General features: G+C 42.8%; 1 protein-coding gene across 5 annotated transcripts in view; it reads right to left on the reverse strand.

The window, feature by feature from the left end:
* The window catches only part of AMOT (angiomotin), a 66,023-nt gene extending 44,725 nt beyond the window's left edge, over window positions 1–21,298 (reverse strand). The window contains exons 1-4 of one of the 5 annotated variants that reach the window (XM_019019733.4): window positions 20,843–21,298; window positions 12,686–12,762; window positions 5,457–5,605; window positions 2,640–3,573 (exon numbers count right to left, since the gene is read on the reverse strand). In XM_019019733.4, coding sequence (XP_018875278.1) covers window positions 2,640–3,511 — 872 coding nt within the window. In that variant the 5' untranslated portion in view covers window positions 3,512–3,573; window positions 5,457–5,605; window positions 12,686–12,762; window positions 20,843–21,298. Of the gene's footprint in view, window positions 1–2,639; window positions 3,574–5,456; window positions 5,606–12,685; window positions 12,763–20,632 lie in introns of those variants that run through there. The other 4 variants (XM_063703264.1, XM_004064735.5, XM_063703265.1 and 1 more) reach the window with 4 other exon arrangements.
* Between the last annotated feature and the right edge of the window lie 2,967 nt (window positions 21,299–24,265).

Raw genomic sequence — 24,265 nt, forward strand, 5'->3', positions numbered from 1 at the left:
AAAGACAAAGATTCTGAAATTTTAAAATTATTCAGATAGCTTGGCCTTGTTTCTCATCTGGGGTTCTGGGCATTCAAGGTATTTATTTTTTAAGGGGAGGAGGGCATAAGAAAGATGAAGTAATAAAAGGATTGTTTATAATTTTGTTCATTTTAACAGCAAATCTCCAGCAGTTCACTGCACCTCGAAAAGCAAGCAAATGTTTTCTTAACAGCAATTTGTTCAAAGAGTTTGCTTTGCATCCTAACTTGTAATTTGTGGATTAAGGGCTCAGAATGTAGTCTTCTAATTGGTTGCTGCTAGCAGCAGTTACTCGGAAAGGTACTCACAAACTGTATAGCTAGTTAGTTAAAGGAAATAAAGCAGGGAAAATGTGTCACCACCTTAGAGCAGTACACTTCTGGAAAGCAGTTCAACTACCTCCTTTTGCTAGTAATTTGTCAATAGGTGCCACTCCCTCATGCAGGGCCCTGCAACAATTTTACAGCCAGTATTTGCCTGATGCAGACCCAAATTTCATATGGAGCATCCTCCCACTAGGGCCATTTTAGGTTTGCTTATTCATCAAGCATTATCAAGCACTCTGCTCCTCTCCCATAGAGAAAAACCTGTTACAGCAAAACGGTGTATTAAAATGCTGCTCAACAAGGGTAGATCATCATGGGCTCTGTCGCTTTTGAGGACAGAAAGAAAGAGAAATCCACAGATAACTTAGGTGGGAGGATAAAAAATATGTATCTTCCTGTAAAATACATGCAGCTAAATTTCTCCGGTGGTTTAATCAGGATGGGAAGAAAAGGAAAAAAAAAGAAAACCTCTTTGGGCTCTTCATTATTTATTTAGGCAGATCAAAGGGCAGATAATTTTCCATCTAGCTTCAAACACTGTGGGAGTCATTTCAGATCACAAACAATACTGGTGAATGAGTTCTGAAAATAGCTTTCCTGGGAAGGCGGGCTGTGTGCTGAGTGGGGCTGTGGCTTCTGCTCCACACCCCAGCCAACACACTCCCCTCCCACAAGGCAACAGACATCAGCCCATCAACAGACTCTTCCATACTGATGGGAAAAGCAAAATAAAACTCCCCAGCTTCATTGATATTTTGCTTACTTGAATGGGTTTCCACTAAGTGAGGCAGTCTTGAACAGACCAACCCCTCCCTGGGTCTTCTGTTTCATTGGTCAGATGGGAATCTGGTTCTTGATCTCTTTTAAACCTGAGTAGCCTTGTTGGTTACCCCATTTCCTGTTCCAAGACACTGATCAGAACATAGGCTCCTGCCCTTTGAAAGCTGCACAGAGGAGGTTGAAAAGGGTTTAGGAAATCAACCTGGGTTAAGAGGGAAAAAAAAAATCCTAAACTGGCAAAGTTAGAAGTGGAGTCCAAAGTGAATTGCCTCTGGCTACAAAAACAGGACCTGCAGGGGAAAAAAAAGAAATACCAGGAAATGCTAGGTGCCTTCTCTTACTTTCACCCTACTCCACCCCATGACTGCCTTCTCTCCTGAGTCACTCAATGAACTTCAAGCCAGAAGGTTTTTTCCAAAATGAGCAAGTAGGGTACAGGAGACAAAGAGGTAGACATCAAAGGACATCACAGACCTAGTCTGTGAGCCGCATATAAATGAAGGCCAGCCTAGGACCAAGCACTTCAAACCTGATGGTCACCCATCATTACTCATGGCCATGAGGCAGGATACCACACTTAAATGCCACCATCGGTCCCCACGGTTTTAACCTTTTCTCCTGCCCTATATGTGGAAATACTACTGATCAGAGACATGGCCCAAATACTAACAACAGGAACAATGAACAGAATCATAGAATCATAAGGTCTAGTGACTATAGCAGTGGGACAATGGACCTCTGAATAATTAAGAAGTATATATAGGAACAACTAAATATATAAGACAGAAATGGTAATATTTTTCCTTCTGTATTTTAGCATCTGACCAAAATTTCTATATGATGTGATGGGAATTTAACTCAGAGGTTTAAAAATGTGACAGGCAACTAATAAATTCTCTACCAAAAAAAGATACAACAGTCCAGATTTCATAAACTGCAAGCATAAGGCAAGTAACATTCTGAACCTACGTACATACATAGCTCCCCCACCATAACATCTGGGTGTTTGTTTAGAGTCCAAAAGAATAATGGTAATTCTATGGAAAAATGGTAACTGACAAGAAATACACAGATTTGTTTGCAAAAATAAATGATGAAAGCTTCATGGAGAGGAATATGTGCAAGTGATAGGATGTCCCAGACTAATTAAAGTGCAAGGTAATTTGCTTCTACCTCTCAAGGAGGGCTTATGAGAAACACAGACCCCTTCAACATCCTAGGAGAGAGGACAGCAAATAGCTGCTGAAAACAAGACTTTTGCTCCTGTTCATCCACTAGGCAGTTGAGGCCATGCTCAACCTACAAAGCTAAGGGATTGTTAATACAGTGCTAATTATGGCTAAAGAGGCTACAAATTCAGGTTGGCAGGCAATCCACGAAGCCAGAGGCCTGTCATGCATTGCAGAGTTTGTTATATCAAACACCTGCCCATTCCTTCCCTAAGATTCCCAACACACAGCAGAAGCTGGTTGGGGATGAGGTCAGGAAATGACAGAAAGAGAACTCTCTTACCTGGCTGCTCCATACTCAGGGGGATGCTGATACCTCATCAGTTGCCCCTCTGTTCTCCCTGGCTGGTTCAGGCGATGCTCACTATAGAAGTGCCCTGGCTCTTGGGGCTTGCACACTACAGATTGGGGTGGCATGCCCTTGAAGGGATATTCTGGTGGGGGGCCTCGGTGTTCCATGCCCTTCAGGCTATGCTGGTTAGGAAGTGGCCCTTGGGCCTTGTAGAATTCACTGGAACTTGTGGGATTCTTGTAGAGGTCATTGGGTTGTGGTGGGGAGAGGGGAGCACTGGTAACAGGTGGATGGGCCTTAACTCCACTGGTGGCCAGTGACATCTGCATTAGTCGTTCACTCAAGGAACGGACATGCCCTTGCTTAAGGTCTCTGAGTCCCTCATCTTGGTGCATCTTTCCAGGATTGAGCCGCTGAACTGATGGGCGTCCCTCGGTCCTCATCTTCTGGTTGGTGACTCCAGTGACATAGAAGGCAGCTCCAACACTGGCATGCTGTTGGCCCCGAAAGTACTGGGACTGGACCTTGGCTTCTTCATAGGTCGGGAGTTCTTCATTATTCTGCATTCGAGGAGACAGCTGCTTCTCCATGATGAGGTTTTCTGACTGGATTTCCTGCCCCTGGGGTTCTTGTCGAGCAGCATGAGCCACAAGCTGTTGGTGGTGGTCTTGGGGACTCAACACATCACTCTGAGGGCCTGGGTTCCCACTGCCACTGGGGAAAGGAGGGCCATTCCCTGTGGCTTGCTGGTGTATGGCAAGCAGGCTGCGATTCTCACTAGGATTGCCATAGCGAAGCTGCTCTTGTAGCAAACGCTGCAATACCGTGGTCCCTCCACTTGGCTGTTCTTCAGAATTTCTCATCTCTATTGCTGGTGGTGCCTTGTGAAGAGAGAGAGAAATTGGGCACCTGGGCTGCCCTTGACCTGGGAAGGGGAAACAGGAAGCTTAACACCCAGTTGATGGATAAATCAGTCCTCTAAAGGGAAAGAAAATGGATATTGGAGGGTGAGGATTCGATTGCAGAAACAAAGTAGAGAATTGACTCTAAAATTAATAGATTGTTGGGGATTCCAGGCCCTAGCACTGATATGATGAAGAACATGGAGGCATAAGAGCTCTAGGTTTCCTCTTTCACTTTTAGCATGAGTTAAATATTCAATCTGGACTTAACTCCTAAGAATGCTTGAGAAACCTGGAACAGTCAACTAGGGTAATCAAAGTGGGTAACTTTTCAAGGTCCATATTCACAGGCTTCATCTCTCTGTATTCTATTTAAAGCAAAAACCCAAATCTTACGGCTGTGGAGGTGGGGGCAGGACAGTGGGGAAAGTTACCCCATAACAGGATTTGTAAAGCAGCTCAGCATATGAAGGCAGCTGCAAAATGCAAAATAAAGACTCACGTAAATAAAAGGTGAAGAGAGCTTGGCTTGCACCAGACAGTAATGATCCCTGCCTCGATGCAAATCTTTTTCTCTGATCTCATAAGGCTCTGAAACATCTTTTTAAAAAATCATTTTCATAGTCTCCATTTTGGATGTTCCTTGGCTCAATAAGAGAAGGACTTGGAATACTTATTACTGACAAAGTTGCCTTTCAGCTCTCCAGAGACAGTCATTTAGATTTGTTGTTATTGTTATTGGGTAGAAGCTTAAAGGGGAAGCCTCTTTTATTTGAAGTGTGCCTCTGACAAAATTTAGAAATTGAAAAATATAAAGATCATCCTTCTGGAAAGGGTATACGATTAGCATATCCCCTCCCTCACCACCAATTCTTCTGAACAGGTACTATGGGTTGACTGAAACTGATTTTAGTAACACAATTTAATATTCAAATTCTAATCATACTATTGGTTTACAGGGTATACAACTGATTCCTCTTTTCTTGACGTCTATTTTCTCAACAAAAAATGACTGGTAGGTGATTTCTCTCTCTCAGCACTGTATAGTACACACTAATTCATTAGAGATTCAAAAATTCTTTGGGCAGAATCTGTCAATGTTAAGTATTGGAATTAAGTAATAATGTTCAATAATGAAACTTTCACTCTAAGGATCTTCAGTAATTGGTGGAGAATGAACATAATGTCACACGAAAAGTCACAATAAAGGTCAGTTTAACCAGCATCAGGTTTCTAGATGGCAACTCTGGATCCCTGGCTCCCAAGCTCTTATTTCTACGATATTAAGTGGCCTGCAATCTCTCTGGAAACACGAACCCCTTTCTTTTGGTCATGCAGAGAGAGAGTGACCCAGAATGTACATATAGTATATGAAGAAAGTTCATCTTCTCTCTTTCTTCACGTCTTGTTGGTTCCTGCTACCTGGCTTCCAACTGTTGCGCTGGGCAGTCTGACAACACGAAGGGACCCTCCAAAGTCCCTCTCATCATATTCTCTTGGGAAGTGCACACCAGTGGGTTAAGCAACCCAGTCCCTTTTCCATTCCTCCCAATGTGCCTCCAGGACTCCTGTACTTGAACTGTCAAATTGGGATATTCTGATAGGCTGACAAGCATAATATATAAATCCTTTTTGGTGCCCAAAACTAGAGAGATGACTACCAAATTACTTTTCCTTGCTCACAAACCGGAAACAGGAACAAGTATGGTGTTAAAGCAAAAGTGATTTACAAACCCTCCCTGTAAGGCAGGGAAATGCAGACACTGAGCTGCCCTGGACCCTGAAAAGTATACCACCCCCTCCCACGTCACACCCACCCCACCCAGCATGCACACAGGCACACATGCATACACACATGCACGAGCGCGTGCACACACACACACACACACACAGAAATATTCCATACCTATTTCTGCTTTCTTTTAGGCTTAAAGCCTTGATCAGGATAGGGAATTCTTGCTTATGAGCAGCTCCAGAAACCGCAACGGCAGATTCCCTCTCCCCTAACACTCAGGTTCAGGGTAAGCGCCGCCAAGAGTCCAACCACTGGTCACTCTGAAATGTTCAGGAGAGGGAGGGAGGGAGAAATAAAAACGTCGTTTCTATTTTGCCACCAATGGCCAGCAGTTAATCAAACCAGTTCTTCCAAGAGAATGACTTGTCCTCCTATGGTGCTTGGCTTTTAAATGAGTAGCAGAGTCCATCTCCACTAGGGCAGAAAAGAAACCTCAGTGTCCAGTAGCTGTGTCCGGAAGGCCAGGCCAGTCTCCAGTGATGGAAATGTTCAGGTCTGAGACTTGCTCTGTTCTGACCTCACAGCCCTAGAAAGCTACCACTTCCATTCCAAGTTGGAATGGTGGATGATGACAAAAGCCAAAACCACTGTCACCTTTAGGGTGCAAACTTTAAACTGCTATTAGTAGCAGGGGAGGTTAGGAAGGCTCACTGTCCCACATCCCAGAAGGGAGGGCAGTCATCATAAGGTAGGTTTTTGGTCAAAAAAAGAACACTCAGTGAGGCTCCCAATTTGAGTGCCTCAAGCTCAGATAGGTGGAGGGGAGGGGAAGAACCTTCTTTTCAACCAAGTCATTAAGTATTTATTGTGTATCAACTATTCCACACATTTGTCAGCCTCATACTAGACACAATAAGGGCTACAAAGACACATAAAATATAATTCCTGCCCTCATGGAGCTTACACTCTGATCATCTGATCAATGGTCCATCCATTCTTGGAGTAGGAAAGTAGACTGCCCTTCCCAACACAGAGAGCAACCCTTCTCCAAGCAGAAGATGCCTCCACTTGCTTTCTTGGCACTTCCACTGCCCCAGTGTCTCAGGAAAAAAAACTCATAGACTTACATTATATAGACTGGATGCAAATGCATAATAGACCTGGATTTGAGATAGTCCTTATGTCTAATTTCTGCCTGGACTCTCTGCAAAGCCTTGTCAGCCTAATCAAAATGATTCTAAGACTCAGGAGTTTAAGTGACATGCACATGAACTACAATTCCTATCTTCTGTCCTGGCCTATGTATGATTCATTCATATCACTTAAAGGAAAGGCTTAATCCACACCAGTGACTCCATGAGAGGAGGAAAGCAATGCAAAAGAAGTACACAAACATCTCTGTATTTTGAGAGCATGTTCAAAACATTCAAGTTTTTAAAAACTCCACAAAACCACAAAGTGATTAATTTAACATTATTTCCTTGCAATGTTGCCAAAAATAAAGTGAACAGATATAGAGTGAACAAACACGGAAATGTGTCTTTCCATCTTGTTTTGGCACAACATATAATCATGATCAAAAGCAAAATCATCTCAAATCTGCAAGGTAATTATTTTAGGGTGTCTCCCCTAATTTTGAAGCAGAGGAACAACTTCTAATTGGAATCAAAGCTGGACTGTTAACAGAGCTATGGTACATAACCACCGTGCTTCTATTGTCCAATTCTGAATAAAACATTCATCCTTTTTTTTCCAACTGAAACACCAGAAAACAGCCCAAGGCTTTTAAACGCAAGTCCCTGGAGAGAAACTACCATATGATTTTTTTCCAGTACTATTTAGATTCTTCATGCTGGTATTACTGACTTTCTCCTGATACTCAGCTCTTCATTGAGAAAACTTTTCTCGTGCAAGGTCTTACTCTCTTCTCTCAATTCTGTCCTCTGTATCCTTTTCTTACTTATTTATTTATCTATTTTTGAGATGGAGTCTTGCTCTGTCACCCAGGCTGGAGTGCAGTGGTGGGATCTCGGCTCACTGCAACCTCTGCCTCCCAGGTTCAAGTGATTCTCCTGCCTCAGCCTCCCATGTAGCCAGGATTACAGGCACATGTCACCATGCCTGGCTGATTTTCATATTTTTAGTAGAGACAGCATTTTGCCATGTTGGCCAGGCTGGTCTTGAACTCCTGACCTCAGGGATCTGCCTGCCTCGGTCTCCCAAGGTGTTGGGATTACAGGCGTGAGCCACCACGCTCGGCCCCTCCATATCCTTTTCAAAACCCAAATCACTTTATGTTAACTGGACACAGATCGTTCCCCTACCCTCTCACCCTCTTCCTGCCATCTTTGTCTCTTGTTTAAAAGAGAAAAAGAAATCAGCCTAAGAAAAAAGCTTTGCAGAGTCCTCTCCAGTTTACTATTTTTTTCTTAAAGAACTTATGTTCATCTACATGTCAAGAGTCACATAATGAGGAAAACACTACTCCATTTATTTGAGAAAGGAAAGGAAAAGACTCCTTGTTTCATGCACAAGAACTAAAACAGTATGAACTCTATAACCTTTAATCTCCCTGTAGCTTTAATCATGCCACTGCCAGGGGTCTGACATCATCTTCAATCAATAAAATAACCTTGTTTGTCCTGGGCACACAGACTGTCTCTGAGAATATTTGATAGGAAAAAAAGAATAATTGCGGTTCTGTCTTTAAAAATGCAATTTGAATCTATATAATCAACTCTTCTATAACAACAACAGGGAAGCAAGGCCAAGCTAAATTCTTACTCCATTTGCAGTCATTGGCCTCTCCCAATACACCTGTGAGGTTGAGCCAAAACACATTAATGAAGGCCCAGATGTTTCTCAAGACAAGTCCCAGAAAATCAACATTACAAGGTGGTCAGGACAGACCAAATTCCCACCCTTCAAATAAATTTTGCAATATGCCTATAAGATCTTCTTTCTATCCCCTCTTCTATACCCTCCCACATTCTGCCCCTACCTCTCATTCTACCAACCAGGATAAAGAATCTAAGTCTAAGAAAGCTGTTTCTCTGCTAAATCTTGGTCAATCTGTTTCATCCAATTTGACTCCCAGATAAATGGAAGGGGGCCAGTTCAAAGTTTTCCCTGTACCTATGTGTATGTATTTGTGCAAACACACACACACACATAACCTCTCACAAAAAGTGAGAGGCCCCAGTAAATTCTTATGTTCTCTCAGGTTGGTCCATATTGTAGCCAAAGTACCCTAGAGAATAACTTTCCCAACAGTCTTGCAACCCAAGATACCAATTCACTTCATTTAGGATGTGAAAAACAATGGTCCTTTTGCAGGTTATCTCAATGGATAGGCATCATAAACACCGTGGTACAGAGTCTGGACCTAGAGTCACACTGCCCAAGTTTAAATCCTGGATGTATGGCTTACTAACAGACCTTGTACATGTCTCTTGATCTCCCAAGTCTCAATTTCATCATCTGCAAAATAGGGATAATGGTGTTCATACTAGATAGGGTTGTTATAAAGCTTAAGGGAATTAATCCATGTAAAGTGCTAAGCATGGAGCCTGGCACATAGTAAGGCCTCAATAAAAGTAAGCTATTACTATAACTGTTATTTCAAAGTAGCCTTTTTTTTTTTAGAAGTGTACAGCAATTTTATGAAGAAAGGTTGTTTTTTTAAAAAACAAAAACAAAAAAACTTTATTTGCAACTCAGTCTACTACACAGAGGTCCTTAGATCATTGAAAGCCAGAACTGGAAAGGGAGACCACCTAGTGGTCTCACCCTCTTCTTGTATAGATGAAGATGCCAGGGCCTCAAAGGCTAAGAGAAAGCCAGGACCAAAATCAAAGTTTTTATAACGCCTAGGGCAAGAGCCCTTCCACTACAACATATTATCTAGCATTATTTGCTTGTACAAAGGAGATGCTTAATAACTATTTATTACATAGAATTGACCCTGATTTTAAAAGACTATAAACCTGCTTTAACGCTACCACTGATTTTCCAGTTCCATTGGAAGTAAAATGTTAATGGAAGGAAGGAAAATTCAAGGCAGTAAGGGGGAAGTGTTTAGCTAGAAGTACTACTATAGAAAGGCTTTGCAAATTCGCTTTTTAGACTAAGATGTGAGGTGGATTGAACAGCAACATGAACCTCCACAGATGGATGTTTCCAGGACCCCTGTTCCAGGTCTGTTCAACATCATACCAGCTTGGCATTTGCTCTTACTTAACTCTAGCACTAGTTCAAGAAAAGGCTTAAGAGAAGAGTCAGCCCCAACTCTTCTTTGTTCCTATCTCTACCTCTATGATATAGTTTGGATGTGTGTCCCTGCCCAAATCTCATGTTGAATTGTGAGGTTTGGTGGGAGGTGATTGGATCATGGGGGCAGATCTTCTTGGTGCTGTTCTGATAGTGAGTTCTCATGAGATCTGGTTGTTTAAAAATGTGTGGCACCTTACCCCGTTGTCTCTTGCTCTCGCTTTTGCCATGTGATGTGCCTGCTCCCCCATCGCCTTCTGCCATGATTGCAAGCTTCCTGAGGCCCCCGCCCCGAAGCCAAGTAGATGTTCACACCATGCTTCCCATAAAGCCTGCAGAACTGTGAGCCCATTAAAACTCTTTTCTTTATAAATTACCCTGTCTCCGGTACTTCTTTACAGCAATGCAAGGACAGCTTAATACACTCTATTGCAAACACCACAATTATTTTTGAACACCCTATTAGATTAGGTTGAAAAATTATTTTAAGAACCACAGCAAGGCCTTGGCATTTCCAAATCTTACTGAGGATCAGTGTGAGAGATCCGTTTCTGGGATGGTAACTCAAGGTCTTGGTCGTTTTTGGTCCCAGTTTGACTTTGCTTTGCTCTGAAGCAATTACCTTAAACATGTTTATAGGCAACAAAGGTGATCAACCCTGAAGTGGATGTGAGCAGTGACATACTGGGTAGCAAGGAGAATCCTGTTGCCACCTCCCTCTATCTCCCAGCACACACATCCATTCCAAAAGAGGAGTAGACCACACCATCACATCCCCTTCTTTATTATCTCGGGAAAAGTATAAAGAGTCCCTGTAATTAGATGGAGCCTAAAATGAGAAAAGTTTAAGAATATACCTAGAAGCTGCCTGCTTGACCAATCTTTAACCGCCAATGCCAGACCACCCATTTTCATATCTACTTATATTTTATTTTACAAGTAATATAAGCACAGCATGCATTTATTTTTAATAAAGAAAAAAATCACTTATAATCCCAGCACCTCAACTTAAGCACTGTTAACATTATATTTCCTTTAGTTTTCCTATGTGTATTTGTGTTTTTACAAGCAATGAATTATTAATAAGATGTAATTTTGGATCCTGCGTTTCACCTCACCATAAATACTTTTTCCATGTTGTGGCATAACTTCATAACATCGTAATGGCTGCATAATAGTGCATTAAACAAGTGTATCAGCATTCACTTACCCATTCTTCAATTATTAAGACATGTAAATTGCTTCCAATTTTATGCTAATCTAAATAATGTCACAAAAACATCTTTGTGATTTAACCTGTTTCAATATTGTAGATTTTTTCTTCATGATAGAATCCCAGAAGTGAAACTGATGGGTCAAGAAGCATAAATGTTTTTAGACAACCCACTAAAAAATAAAATTAGCAAAACACCAGAGTCCCATGAAATCCCTCCCTCATTTAATGAAAAATTCTCCTGTTCTCATTTTTCCACCAGGGTAGAGCAGGGCTCCTGGGAGGGAAAGAAGCCAAGAGAGGCAGTGTAGTATCCCAGTGGCTTGCGAAATGGCAGAGTGGAATGCGGGCTCCCCTGTGAATCCAGCTTGCATGCACTTGCCCCAAATTGCCACCCAGCCAAGAAGCTAATTAGTAAAAGCATCAGGTGGGTGAAAACAGGTTCATGGCCTGTAATAGCTTATATCATCTTTCATTTTTGCCCTTGGAAAGATCTGACAGTCAGCTTGAAGACATTCAGTTCTTGTGACCCAACCTGCTTACATTCTGAGAACTGAATTTGTCAGTTTTTAGATCCCAATCTTCAATATATCTTAAGGGACATTTTGCTGTATAGAACTAAGCAGGCATGATCAATGAGCCTGTGTGTGTAGCTCTATTTTCAGCCTCAGTTAAGGTGGCACATTTAAGGTCAGCCCTGTTTAATACTAGATGACTAAGTGACACCTGTCTTAAATGGTCAATGTATTATAGACAGAGGTTGATTTGCAGACCTGACCATAAAAGTCATCCGGTCCTAAAGCAGGGGAGGCAATAGGTCAGAGATGCCCCTGGTTTAACAAGAGTGGACACAACAGGCATTCTTTCCGTGACTTCTTAGCCAGAACTCTCAAAATAAGGCAGTTCTGCTGTCCATCTTCTCTTTGAAGATTTTTCCCTAATCCCTCTCCATCTATTCCTGACCTCAACTCTGCTCAACATGGAAAATGAATTCTCTATGATGACACTTATCACAGCAAATTTTCCATAAACTTTTACTGAGCACTTACTGTAGCCAGACATTGTGCTAGGTAAGCCCTAGGGTGGCAATAAATAAATAAATAAATAAATAAAAAGAGAGCCCAGTACTTGAGGAGCTCCCAGTCAGGCAGAGGAGGCCCAATTCAATGGGAAAACAGAGGTTTGAGCCAATAGCTCCGGCAACACATAGGGGTCTGCAAAAAACCCTGGGCTACCTGAAAAAGCTCCCAAGAGGAGGAAAATATCAAAAACCTATGAGCTGAGTAGAAGACATGGAGTGTGATGACCAATTTGACATCAAAGATAGGTTGAGATATATCTTTGGGAGTCATTAGCATATGGATGACAGCTAAGGTCATAAGAGAGGGCTGGACCATATTGACTAGGAACAGAACAGAACCCAGGATGAAACTAAACATGGACTTCTAGGGGGGGGGGGGGGGGAAAGATCATTCAAGGGTTAGGTACTTTGCAAATGTGGGAGGGAAAGAAATTCCTTTATTTATCCCGATGGCCTTTCCTCCCATATATCTCCAAGCTAAACCATGCAATACACAGCTCCAGGGACAGAAATCCCCAGCTGTAGTGTGGAGAGAAAAAAAGAAGTTAACTCTCACCTTTTAAGCTTCTGAGTGCCCCGGTAGCAATCACTATTACGGGTTGAGCCAGAAATGGAAATGGAAGTTGCTAGACTGTAAGATCTTAGAGGGCATGGGCTGGGTGCGTGATTTTTCATTGTATCCATCCCAATACCTAAAACATTAACTGGTACATAAAATGTGCTTAATAGTTGCATACTGAGTGAATGATAACTTCCCCAAAACTTTGCTAGAGGCCACAGCAGGAGAAGAAAACAAAGAAAGACATGGAATAACAATAATAATAATGTTATTGTTACCTTTAGTTTCTCAGCGTTCCTTCTAAGGAGACAAAAGCTCTTTCACTCTGCTATCTTATTTGTCCTTCTCAGCAGCTCTGTGGGGAAATAAAGGCAGATGTGATTAATTCCATTTTAGAACTGGAGAGGGAAGCTCAAGTCCAGAACAGATAGCTAATCATAACTAATTGGACCAGAATTTCACTGTTGCCCATTGGTAGGGCCAGCATTGGAACCCAGGTCTTGCGACTTCCTGCCCTGTGCTTGGTTCTAAGACATAACCCTCCACAGAATTGCCCCTCCAGTTTTTAAGAGGACAGTTCACAAGAGAAATTCATTAGGAAAGCAAACTCCTGAAACACTCCAACAGTATCTTGAGCAAGTGAGTGAGCTGCATCTAAAAGAAAGTAATCTGTTTCCCCACGCCAACACTGGGATGACTAAACCCAGTTCCCAGTGGGGCTCTACTAACATAATTGAGAGCTCCCTGTTTCGCTGTGCCCCTTTTCAAGGGAGCCCCATCTGCCTTCAGTCTGGTTTTTGTGTCTGAGTGGGGCTCAGGTGCTGACTGCAGGTGTGGCATCCAGCAGGTGTATGGACAGGAGCCAGCATTTCATATCTTCATACCAAAGGGCCTGAGTCACTCTCTGAAGGCAGAAGGCAGCCCCTCCTCCTCCTGCTGTTGCCTTGCAAGCACAGGGAACCTGCCTTGCCTGAGGTGCCATTGCAGAACTGAGTCTAAACCCTGCCTTCCCAAGAAGGACTAAGGTGAGATTAAACCACAAATCATATAACCCAGCTAACTTTCTTACTTGCACAAACTACTGCAGGCATACACCTACGCCGTGGGCACAGCATATGGGAACCTAGGTACAGAATGACCCTCACCTAAAGTGATGGCGGGAAAGGAGGGCCACAACTGGCCCATATTTTACATTTGGCTATAAAGCATTGACTCTACTGCAAATGGTCCTAAAATCTCAGAAGCAAGTACTCACCCCCCTAAAAAGAGGTGGAGTACAGTAAAAAGAACCTGCTAGAAATCTTGCACTCCTGTTCTCACCATAACCTCTTTCTTTCAGGCCTCCAAGGGAGAACCACTTAGCCTGGTCACAGAAAGCACCAGGTCAGAAAATTCATCATATTCCCCTAACCAAAGCCCAACTGGTCCCAGCCTGAGGCAGACAGAATGTTCCTGGGAGTAAAGGGGGGGGGTCATCAAAATTTTCTTAGCTTCAAAAACTGTTTGCTTTTTAAAAAAACAATCTGCCTCCCCTACTCTCTCTCTCAGGCACACACACATAGACCAAAGAGAAACTAATTGTAGAAGAAAAAAATGAAATCTTACCTTAATAAAATGGTTTGTTGTCATTTGTTCTATTTCCCTAATTCATACGGGAAATTCAAATAAGCTTTGGTTTACAGCCCATGATCCAGAAAGCAAAACTGGCTACCACACTAAAATGTGATCATTGTATATAAACATAGTAAAACAAAACTCTGAACTGAAAATCTAAATGTAATAAAGAGGAAATTAGGTTTCTTCAAAACAGGCAATCTAAATAATTTTCCCCATCTGTGATTTTTATCTTAGTTTGCTATCACATGGAACAAATGTCACTAATTCAATGCAAATACATGCCCCTTGAAAACAACCAAAATGAGTAAGGGATGTACTAATTAGCTTCCTAATGGGGAAGGTTTTAATTGAGCTATTCTTTAACAATCTTCATCAAAGTTTCCAGGGCAACTTCATAAAAGGATGTCAAACCTGGCCCATATTTTTATTCCCTTAAAAATAATTTTCAATACACGGAAACACAGAAAGCTGATTTCTCTTCAATGCTGTTAACACTCAGGCCACTACATTTTCTGATGTCAGCAATCCCCTTCCCACAAATATTCCAAGTATGCACCACCGTCATTCTCCTTTCAATTATGTGGTTTCTCTGCTCCTTTACTGATTGAGTCCAGGCCTCTCGGATAATGAGAAGCATGTGCAGGGAAAATATGCTCTTAAAAAACACATACATCAGTTTTATCTGCATTATAAAGAGGAGAGCAGATCGTTTGTCCATATCAAAAAGATTGAAATGTGAAGTTTGCTATGGGGTATATATAAGGGGGAAAAAAGATCAGTATCAATGCCTAAGGTTGATAGGGGGGCGGCACAGTTATTGTGATCTGATGTGACACCAATAAGAAGAAGGGAGACTCTCCACCAAATCCACCCTTTCTAGCTTGGCCACATTTATATTTCATGTTATCTTAATGTTTCTTTTGGGGGTATTTAAGTTCTGACATACACATGGAAATGAGCCACGAATTGTACAGCAAGCATAAATATTCCATCATTAATAAAATCCAGCTGTGTATAAAACACTACAATGGCTGGGTTTCAGTTACTGGCTATCATCAGTATGTGTCACAAGCAAATATTACTGAAAACTTTCTCCCTTAAAACGTGCATGCGCACACACACAGAAGTTTGCTTTATTCTTTTTCATCTTTTGGAGGAGCTTTGAATAACTCACTGATCTCTATAGCCCTTTTCAACTAACGTTTCTTTTTGAAGCTATTTTTCACCACCCTGTAAGATGCTAGAGTCCTCTTATTTGTACCTCAACTTACCACACAGTACAAAACTGTTTAATTTTTTTTTCCAAAAAGCCGAGAAGGCCAATAATACAAATGTTGGGTTAATGGTAATTACAGTCAGTAAGGCAATGGGGCACCAAAGGGCACTGTATGTTATAAGAGAGCAAAGCTCATTAAAAAGGAACACCTGCTCAAGACCCTATACTAAGCCTGCTCTGCCATCATGCAAACACCTTTCATCCAATGACCTCAAAGCATGTGCCCAATATGAAGCATGCCGAAACACCTCTGTGAGGTATTAATATCCTTGCTTCCCAGAAGGGTAACTGAAGCTTAGAGCAGCTAATTCATTTACCCTCGGTCACATGGTAAGACAGAGAGGGGCTGGGCAGAGAAAACCAGATCCTGGCTTCAAGTCACACAGGCTAATGATCTTTCATGGAGTTAGGACAAGAGTGAAAGTGCCTTTACAAATGTCAAGGCAAGCCCACAGACTTAAAAGAGTAGATTTTCAAGAATTGCCTTAGGAAACATTGGCAAATACACCCATTTGCATTTTCTCCAGGATCATATATCACAAAAAAAAAAAAAGTTCCTGTTCCTCATTTGCTACTTTCTAAATACTAAAAACCCATACCACACTTTCTATTCCAGTTAGAGAAATTTAATCTAATTTATGATGAGCCACTGGTTTCCAGGAATGAATCCATCAAATCTTTTTTTTTTTTTTTTTTGGAGACGGAGTTTTGCTCTTGTTGCCCAGGCTGGAGTGCAATGGCGTGATCTTGGCTTACTGCAACCTCCGCCTCCCAGGTTCAAGCAATTTATTCCTCAGTTTCCTGAGTAGCTGGGATTACAGGCATGCGCCACCATACCCAGGTAATTCTGTATTTTTAGTAGAGACGGGGGTTTCACCATGTTGGTCAGGCTGGTCTTGAACTCCTGACCTTAGGTGATCCGCCCGCCTCTGCCTCCCAAATTGCTGGGATTACAGGTGTGAGCCACCATGCCCGGCGAATCCATCAAATCTTAGAGATCACATGTATACCACACCTTTGTTATCAAAGGAAAATTAAAGAACTATGAAATTTCACTACATGGTGAAGACCTCAGATGAAGAACCCATTATATGTGGGCCATTCTGCTGCTGCACTTCTTGTCTTTTACTTAACTGTCTAAAATCCTTAGTTTCTTTGCTATCTTTTAGTCTAATTTAAACATATTATTTTCCATGCTACAAAACAAGTATATTTGTGCTTTCCTGCTTCTCCTTTCTCATTCTGGAGACTTCATATTCCACTCAAATTTATACTCACTTGATGGGATTTCACCATACAGTGATTTAAAAATCATTGCCAATGATTTAGACAAAGTAAACAGTGGACCCTAGTTTTGTTGTTGTTGTTGTTAACAAGAATGGGGGAGGGATAACAGGAGGTCAAAGGAATTAAATTAACAGCCTTGCTAAATACATGAACAACTCCTGAATCACAGAGAGTGTTTAGGGATTACTTATTATATCCATTAGCCTCTCCTGGCATTTGAGAAACAAAATATATGGGAGTCTTCATGTGTCCTCGGTCAGATTCTGACTTCGTTCCTCCACATGGGTTTACAAAGTCTTAGGTGGGCTCTTATTGAAAAGCAACATTGTATATATCTGTGGCTCCAATTATCTAAAATTCATGTTAGTACAGGAACCAGGACTTGAAAGGAACTAGAAAAAATGAAAGCAGGTGATCTGTTAGGATGATGGAATTCTTGAAGTTTTGGACAGAGTCTTAGCTTCTTAATTTTGGGTTGTTAAAATATAAAACATAATGCATCTATATTCATATATCCTTACAGGATCTTTTTTTCTTTAACATGATGACTAGATGATTGAATTTCTAACAACTGTTGCACTTCATTCTAGTAGCAATCATTCACATTCATACTAGATATTGAGGCCTAGAAAGAAAACCATAAACGTATAAGAACTGGCTCTCAAAATTACCCTGTCCAAACTCATAATTTACAGTGGAAAAAAAAAAACTTAACAGAGGTAGTAAACCGAGTTACAGTTGGGCCTAGAGCCCAGGTCCTCCTCACCAATAGGCTCACTAGGAAATCTTATTGCAGATTCTCAGGTTAAAAGTGGCATCAGTCGCCATTATTTACTAGAAATAACTTTCTGGATCCCTGGGTTAGTCAAATACAGTAACTGGAAATAAAACATTTTACCTATATGGGGTGGATAGTCTCATCCTTAGAATTGTTCAAAATCTATAAAGTCTGATTTATTTTCAAAAAGTAATACTAGCTTTCTTCTGCAAGCAGTTGTAGGCCGGAGCTAACGTGGCCAGCATTATTACAAGCCAGAATGATTTAAACAATTAACTAACTCCATTCCATATAACAAAAAGATTTCAAAGGCCAAATAATGGCCTCACTTAATTTAAGCGATAATCATTACAAATTCTTATGTATTCCTTTATGCAATAAATATGCTTCCGAGAAGGCCCAGTTAGAGTGAATTTTTATATATCAAGTCATAGTTTAAAGGCACTAACTAGGAAAGCTAGTACTTACAAAGAAAACCTGTTGTGGATTCTTTTATAAAGCAAATGACCTCCTATTTTCTTTCTTTCTTTTTCTTTTTCTTTTTTTTTGTTCAGATTGTGTGTGTTGTGTGTGGAAGGGGCGACTTCCCTCCTTTCTCTGGGTTAAAAGGGGTCAGAAGCCCACCATGGAGGAGAGTAATGCAGTATGGCCAGCCTGTTTAATACCCCCTTAGTTCCTGGGACAAAATTCTAACCTTTGACTTGGGGGTGGAACCCTAGAATTTGGACCAAAGTCCACAAAAGGCAGCAAGGAGGGAAAAATAAGTAAGACTAAAGACAACACATCATAGTAAAACACCAACAAAAATTCCTGGGGACAGGAAATCAATGGATCACAATTCTAAACAAATTGGTTTAGTCCCCAGCTAATTAACTTGTCAAGCAGATCACTAAACCTACTGAATCCATGGGAGAAAGAGATGATGTAATAGGAGATTTGGAAACATTTACCCATTTACCAGCCTAAAAGGCTCCAGTACGACCACACACACCTCTCCCCACCCCTTTCAGTGTTTAAGCTGGGCTTAATGGGTGCAAAAGACAATTTCTACCAGACAGTCCCCAAGAATAGACTGTTCTCATGCATTCCAAATGCTCAGTCTCCATGGAGGAGGCTACCTGGTCACAAGCATTTCCCAAGAGGGAATATATCCTCTATTCCTCCTCATTGGTAACAACTCCCCTACTCCACCCCCATGCCCCAAACAAAACAAAACAACTTCTAACCATCCTGAGAACTTCAGGGGACTTTTCTGGGGTAAAGGAAAAGAAGCGTTAAGAGGGGAACAGGAAAGTGTGAGAAACCCCTCTTGTCTCCAAATGGAAAAAAAGGCCTTAAAAAGCTGGATCAAAGGAAGAAAGGGGGATGGGGAAGAAGGGCCGCTTAATTACAAAGACACCCTTTTAAAGAAGGCGCAGGCCCTGGGAGAGGGCTCTTGGGAGAGGCACAGAAGCAGATGTACCCACTTAGAATTCTGGCACTCAATGGGACCTCAAGGTCATAGTATCCATCCCCCTGCCTTCTGATTAGGCTATTCTTAAAGCATTCTAGAGTCTGATGCGGTCTTTACAAAACCTCAGAAAGAAAAAGCAACTCTACAAATGTCCTTGTTGGGAATTAGTCTAATGAATCCAACTTCATAAACCAGAAATGAAATTTTAATTTCCAAATCCAAAACTGCATTGACTATGAATTATTAAAATTCCCTTTCTAAAATCTTTTAAATAGGTAAACAGATCCACAAATTTCATGTAAAAGTGACTCCACATACAATTGTGGTCAGAGGTTTACTTCACATCTAGACTGTGAAGGTAGAAAAAGCACTTTCAATTTTACAAAGCCACGAACTTTTCCAAGGAAAGAAGTAATTTAAAATGAAGTATGATGTAGTGCCAGAAAGTGTCTGTCAATGACGCCGGATAAACCCATACAGAATAGTTGGAACCTTAGTTATCATCTGTAAATAGAGGCAACTACTCTACAACCACCTGGCTGTTAAAATGTCCCAGGCCAGTTATAAAATGTAGTTTGGTCAGGCCAGCTTTTCCCTCCCAGCTGATCTGAAACAGGATAGCCTTTAAAATTGTCGCCCTTCTCTACCTTCCTACTTTCCTTTCCCTCATTAAAATCAACCAAAGTTATTTTAAAATGTATGTAAATAATGTGTTCCCAAATAAGCAATGGGTTAAGGACATCTCAGTAATAAGTCTTTGAACACCATCACTTACAAGCTTGACGCACTTGTCCAACTGAAGATAGGTGGGAGATGGATGAAAATGTATACCACATCCAAAATGGCATTTCAAACTATTCTTAGCTACTAAATGAGGGTGCTGAAAGGTCTAACTGAGAAGGCTTCACAAAGGCTGGCCTGAGAAAGAACTTTTCACAAAGCCTAGCTCAAGGAGACTTAAATACCCTTAGCCCTTCATCATTGAAGATTATGGTGACTAATTATCTTCTTCTCTGAATGGGAGAAGAGGGTTATATTCATAAAAGTTTTAAACTGCCTCCCAACGTCCACTCTTCATGGCAGGGAGGGAGGAGAACTTCTTGCACTAAACATCCCAGGTTGTTGAAAAGTTCGTTCTAAAACATACACTAGAGATTGAAAATGCTGTTTCTCACCAACTTTCTCTTTCCTTGCTCATTTAATTCTACTTAGTCCCTTTATGCAAATTATTATATTATTATTAGTGGCAATCTACCAGGAACTGCTCACAGTCTATTAAAGACTGTTATTTTCCCTCCCACTTTTCTTTCTCTTCATTTTCACAAACCCATGAAGCCCATCTTACTGTTGAAGCACCAATGTGCAGTGGCCCAGGCTTGGACCCTCAAGACACCCTCAGGATCCCCCAAAACTATTTACTAACATCTTTGGATCTTCTAAAGCAGATAGGGGCAACTCCCTCCTCACCACCACTATCACTACCACCACAAGCACTACCACCACCACCACACATCTCAAAGAGTAGCCTTGTTTTAGATTACACAGACTTTAAAACTTCAAGAATTCACGGTCCTACCCCTCCTGCTCCCGCCTCAGGGAGTGTGAGTCCCCACCCCAAGCCTAAGCACTTAGGAGAAACCTATCTAGTTATCTGAGATAAGCACTGACATGCATGCTGGGCTAAATGTAGATTTCAGCTTCCCTCGGGTCTTTAGCTCCTCAATGTGATTAATTACCTAGAGACCCACAAGAACCCCAGGAGGTAAAGAAGTAAAAGTACCATCTAGCAGTGGTACCCACTAGCATCTCCTCACCGAAGTAGGACGGGAAAGCAGCGCACACTCTAACCGATTTAACTTGCTGCACATCCAAAAAAACTCATGGCGAGCTGCAAAGAAAGTAGAACACACGGGCATTCCCACACGCGCCTAGATCGATTCACTCACGCCGAGGGCACGACCAAGTTCATGCCACCATGGATTCCTGCCCCAGTTCCCCGCGAAAAGTAACCACGCGTCTCCTACCCCTGAAGGCAACGAAGACAAGGTGACGACTCTCTGCTCGCTCAAGTGGCTTCGGTCCCGGGCCAGCGGCCAGGGATGGGCAGGGGGGAAGCCCCAACTCCCGGCTGCTCCCCTCCTCGCTGCTCCGTCCGGGCTCTCCTTGGTGGCAGCGGACAGGCAGGATACCGGGCCAGAGGGTGGAGCAGAGGATAGTCGGAGGCGAGACTGACTGGAGGTGGTGGTAGTTGAGGGGGAGGCGGAGAGAACTAAGAGAAGAGGAGGCGAAAGAGAGCGGAGATGGAGGAGTAATTCAGGGGGTCTACCAGTTTAGGCAGCCAGAAAGCTCCTCGGAAGGAAGGGGCGTGACTGCCAAGGCAGCTCCTGGGCAAAGGATGGGAGGTAGGGGAGGGGGACGAACGGGTGGCTTTTCTTCTTGCGGTGAGCGGCTAGGACCGCCCCGGAGCAGGGCGGCGGGGGGGGTGGACAACGGAGGAAGGCGGAGTAGAGGGCGGGGAAAGAAGGGCGGGAGCCTGCCGGGAGCCTGCCTGGACCCTGGAAGTGAGGAGTGAGGGGAGCGCGGAAGAGAGGCGGGGCCGGGGGGCGTGGAAGTTTCAAACAATTGAACCGCGGGGTCCGGGAGCTCGGGCGAAAGCAGGGGACCCTCGCTCTCGCCTTCCCACTAGAGGGGCACGACTCGGTTGCCGTAGCCGTGAGAGTCTGCGCGGGGACTGGCTGGGAAGAAGGAAAGGGTTTTGCAAAAGACTACAATAATAATCTGCGGCAACAGCGAGGCATAGACGCGTGGGAGAGCCAGTGCAGCTCCCCGCCCCACTGCGGGAGGAAGAAAAACAAATAATAGAAATGCTGAAAAGCAGCTTCCACCAAAGCCTGCTTAAAATAATGCAGGAAGGAGAAGCGCTCCTTCGTTTTCCTTCCCCTCTTGCTTCCTATTACCAGCAGGCCCCCACCCAGGTCACAGCTCTGCGAGACACCCTCCTTTCTTCCTCCGCTCCCCCGCCCCGGGCGCTTGCACCCCTCCCGTTGGCGGGCCGCAGAAGCTGAGGGGCGAGGGAGGAGGGGTCGCGGGCGGGGCTCTGCGGAGGCTCCGCCCCTGGGCGGGCTGGGAGCGCCGGCCTGGGCGGAGCGGGTCCCTGAAGCGTAAGTCCCGCCCACCATTCTTTTGCAGCTACCGGTTGGCCCAGCCTGGCCTAGTATACGCTTGCGATTGGGCCCTGGAGTCGCCAGTCTGATCCCTTTGTCCCACCCGCCCTCAAAATTAATAAAACTAAACAAGAGGCTATTGTGTAGTTCTATGTTCTACCCCAGCTACTGCTGGGAAGAGAAAGATGAGACGCTTTATTTCTCAGTCTCATAAAAGAGTGCAACAGTGTGTCGGCCGACTCTGGTACGCCTTTATGTTTATGGCACTGTCCAGCTCTCTGCGAATTAGGTAACTTTTCTTCCCCCTTAGTTTATTAAATCAGGAGGGGGGAAAGTACATGAAGTGTCATTGTGGTGTTCTGCTGACTGTGAAAAAAGCTAACATTGGTTAAAAACAAGAGAGGGTTGAGAACAGCATCCTGGGACACGGAAAATCTACCATTTTACATCTAGAAAAACGAAGGCACAAAGAAACAGTGTCAGGGTAGCAAAATAACATGGAATGTGGAACCAAAGGAAGAATTCATTTGGGGCCCTGGCACTTACTAGCTAATTGTGTGACTTCTGTTAAGTGGCTTAACTTCTCAGCCTTAATTTTTCTACCTGTAAGTAAATGCTATAAGACATGCCCTATTAACTTAAAGGCACTGGTATGAAAATAAAATGTGTGTGAAAACTATAAAGCACTCCACACATGTATGTGTTCCTACTTGTGTGTGAAACATAATGGAGAGTCTTAGATGTGTTAGAGGATCAATATTTTGCTCATCTGTTTTAAGCATTTACATCCAAGGTCGTGTAGGTTTTGTGGCTTTATTTTAAAAAGTCAACTCTTTTCCTACAATTTTGGGGGTGGATATGAAGTTGGCTCCCTGCAGTTAGAATAATAAATTACCCCTTTTCTAAGCAGGGTGGGTGAGATTTCTTTTTTAAAGTTCTACAGTTTCATGACAACTTAAAGCTATTGTGGTTCTGGTACTGAAAGAGGAAATCATGCTGTGTATCTCCGAAGTGAACTTAAGAAAACAAATATGAAGGAACATTTACCATGGAAACCACCATTCTCTACAGATCCATATTTCCTAGAAAACATTTCAAGTAGGAAGCAAGCCTAAATGTAAACGCCTTGACAGCGCAAGGCTATTATAATGGCTCATGCCAATGAAAGAGTGACATCCAATTCAAGCCTGCCTAATGGGAGCCATCTGGGGGGCCATGGATCAAGGCATGCAAGAGGAAGTGTGCTTAAAGGAAACACTATCACACAGTAAACGGGCTCAGAATCCAACTCTGCAGGAAAAGTAGTGGACTATTGCATGTCATGGAGTGTGCAGCATGCTCTGCTAGGAGCTGTGGAAAGATTCAGAAGCAGGAGTGTGCACAAAATGATTCTCGTTATGATTGTTTATGTATGAAGTGAGGTTATTTGGGTGATTTTTCATGGAGAAAGTGAGTTTTTGAATGTTCAAAATATGGAGACACCTGGTTTGTGAAGCAAGGAAAGGTTATTTCAGCCTTGTTATTTGGAGTGGACAGGAGAGCTAGATGGGGGCGGGGCGGGTATATGCTGCAGGACTACTACCAATCACAGTGGCAAAAGGATATTTGTTAAAATCAATGCTGTCCAAGTGAAAAAAGTTAAACATGCACATGGAAGAATTCAGATAAAACTGTACTGGGCTGGGCACGGTGGCTCACACCTGTAATCCCAGCACTTTGGGAGGCCGAGGCGGGTGGATCGCTTGAGGTCAGGTGTTCAAGACCAGCCTGATCAATATGGTGAAACCCCGTCTCTACTAAAAATACAAAAATTAGCCGCACGTGGTGGCATGCGCCTGTAGTAGCAGCTACTCGGGAGGCTGAGACAGGATAATTACTTGAACCTGGGAGGCGGAGGTTGCAGTGAGCTGAGATCAGCCACTGAGCTCCAGCTACTCGGGAGGCTGAGACAGGATAATTACTTGAACCTGGGAGGCGGAGGTTGCAGTGAGCTGAGATCTGCCACTGCGCTCCACCCTGGGTGACAGAGCGAGACTCCGTCAAAAAAAAAAAAACAAAAAACAAACAAACAAACAAAAAACACCAAACAAAAAGGTACTGAAAGACTACAGTGAAAAGTTCTTCTCTACCACTCTGCTCCCATAGTCCCATTCTCTTTATGACTGTATGTCATCTTCCAAATAGATTATTTGCATATTCAAGCATGAGTGCATATTCCCTTTTTGTTCCTTACAAGTGGGATCATTAATCAAGGCACACCTTACATTTGTTTACTCAACAATG

This window comes from Gorilla gorilla, chromosome X, assembly GCF_029281585.2.
Source record: "Gorilla gorilla gorilla isolate KB3781 chromosome X, NHGRI_mGorGor1-v2.1_pri, whole genome shotgun sequence".
Lineage (NCBI taxonomy): Eukaryota > Metazoa > Chordata > Mammalia > Primates > Hominidae > Gorilla > Gorilla gorilla.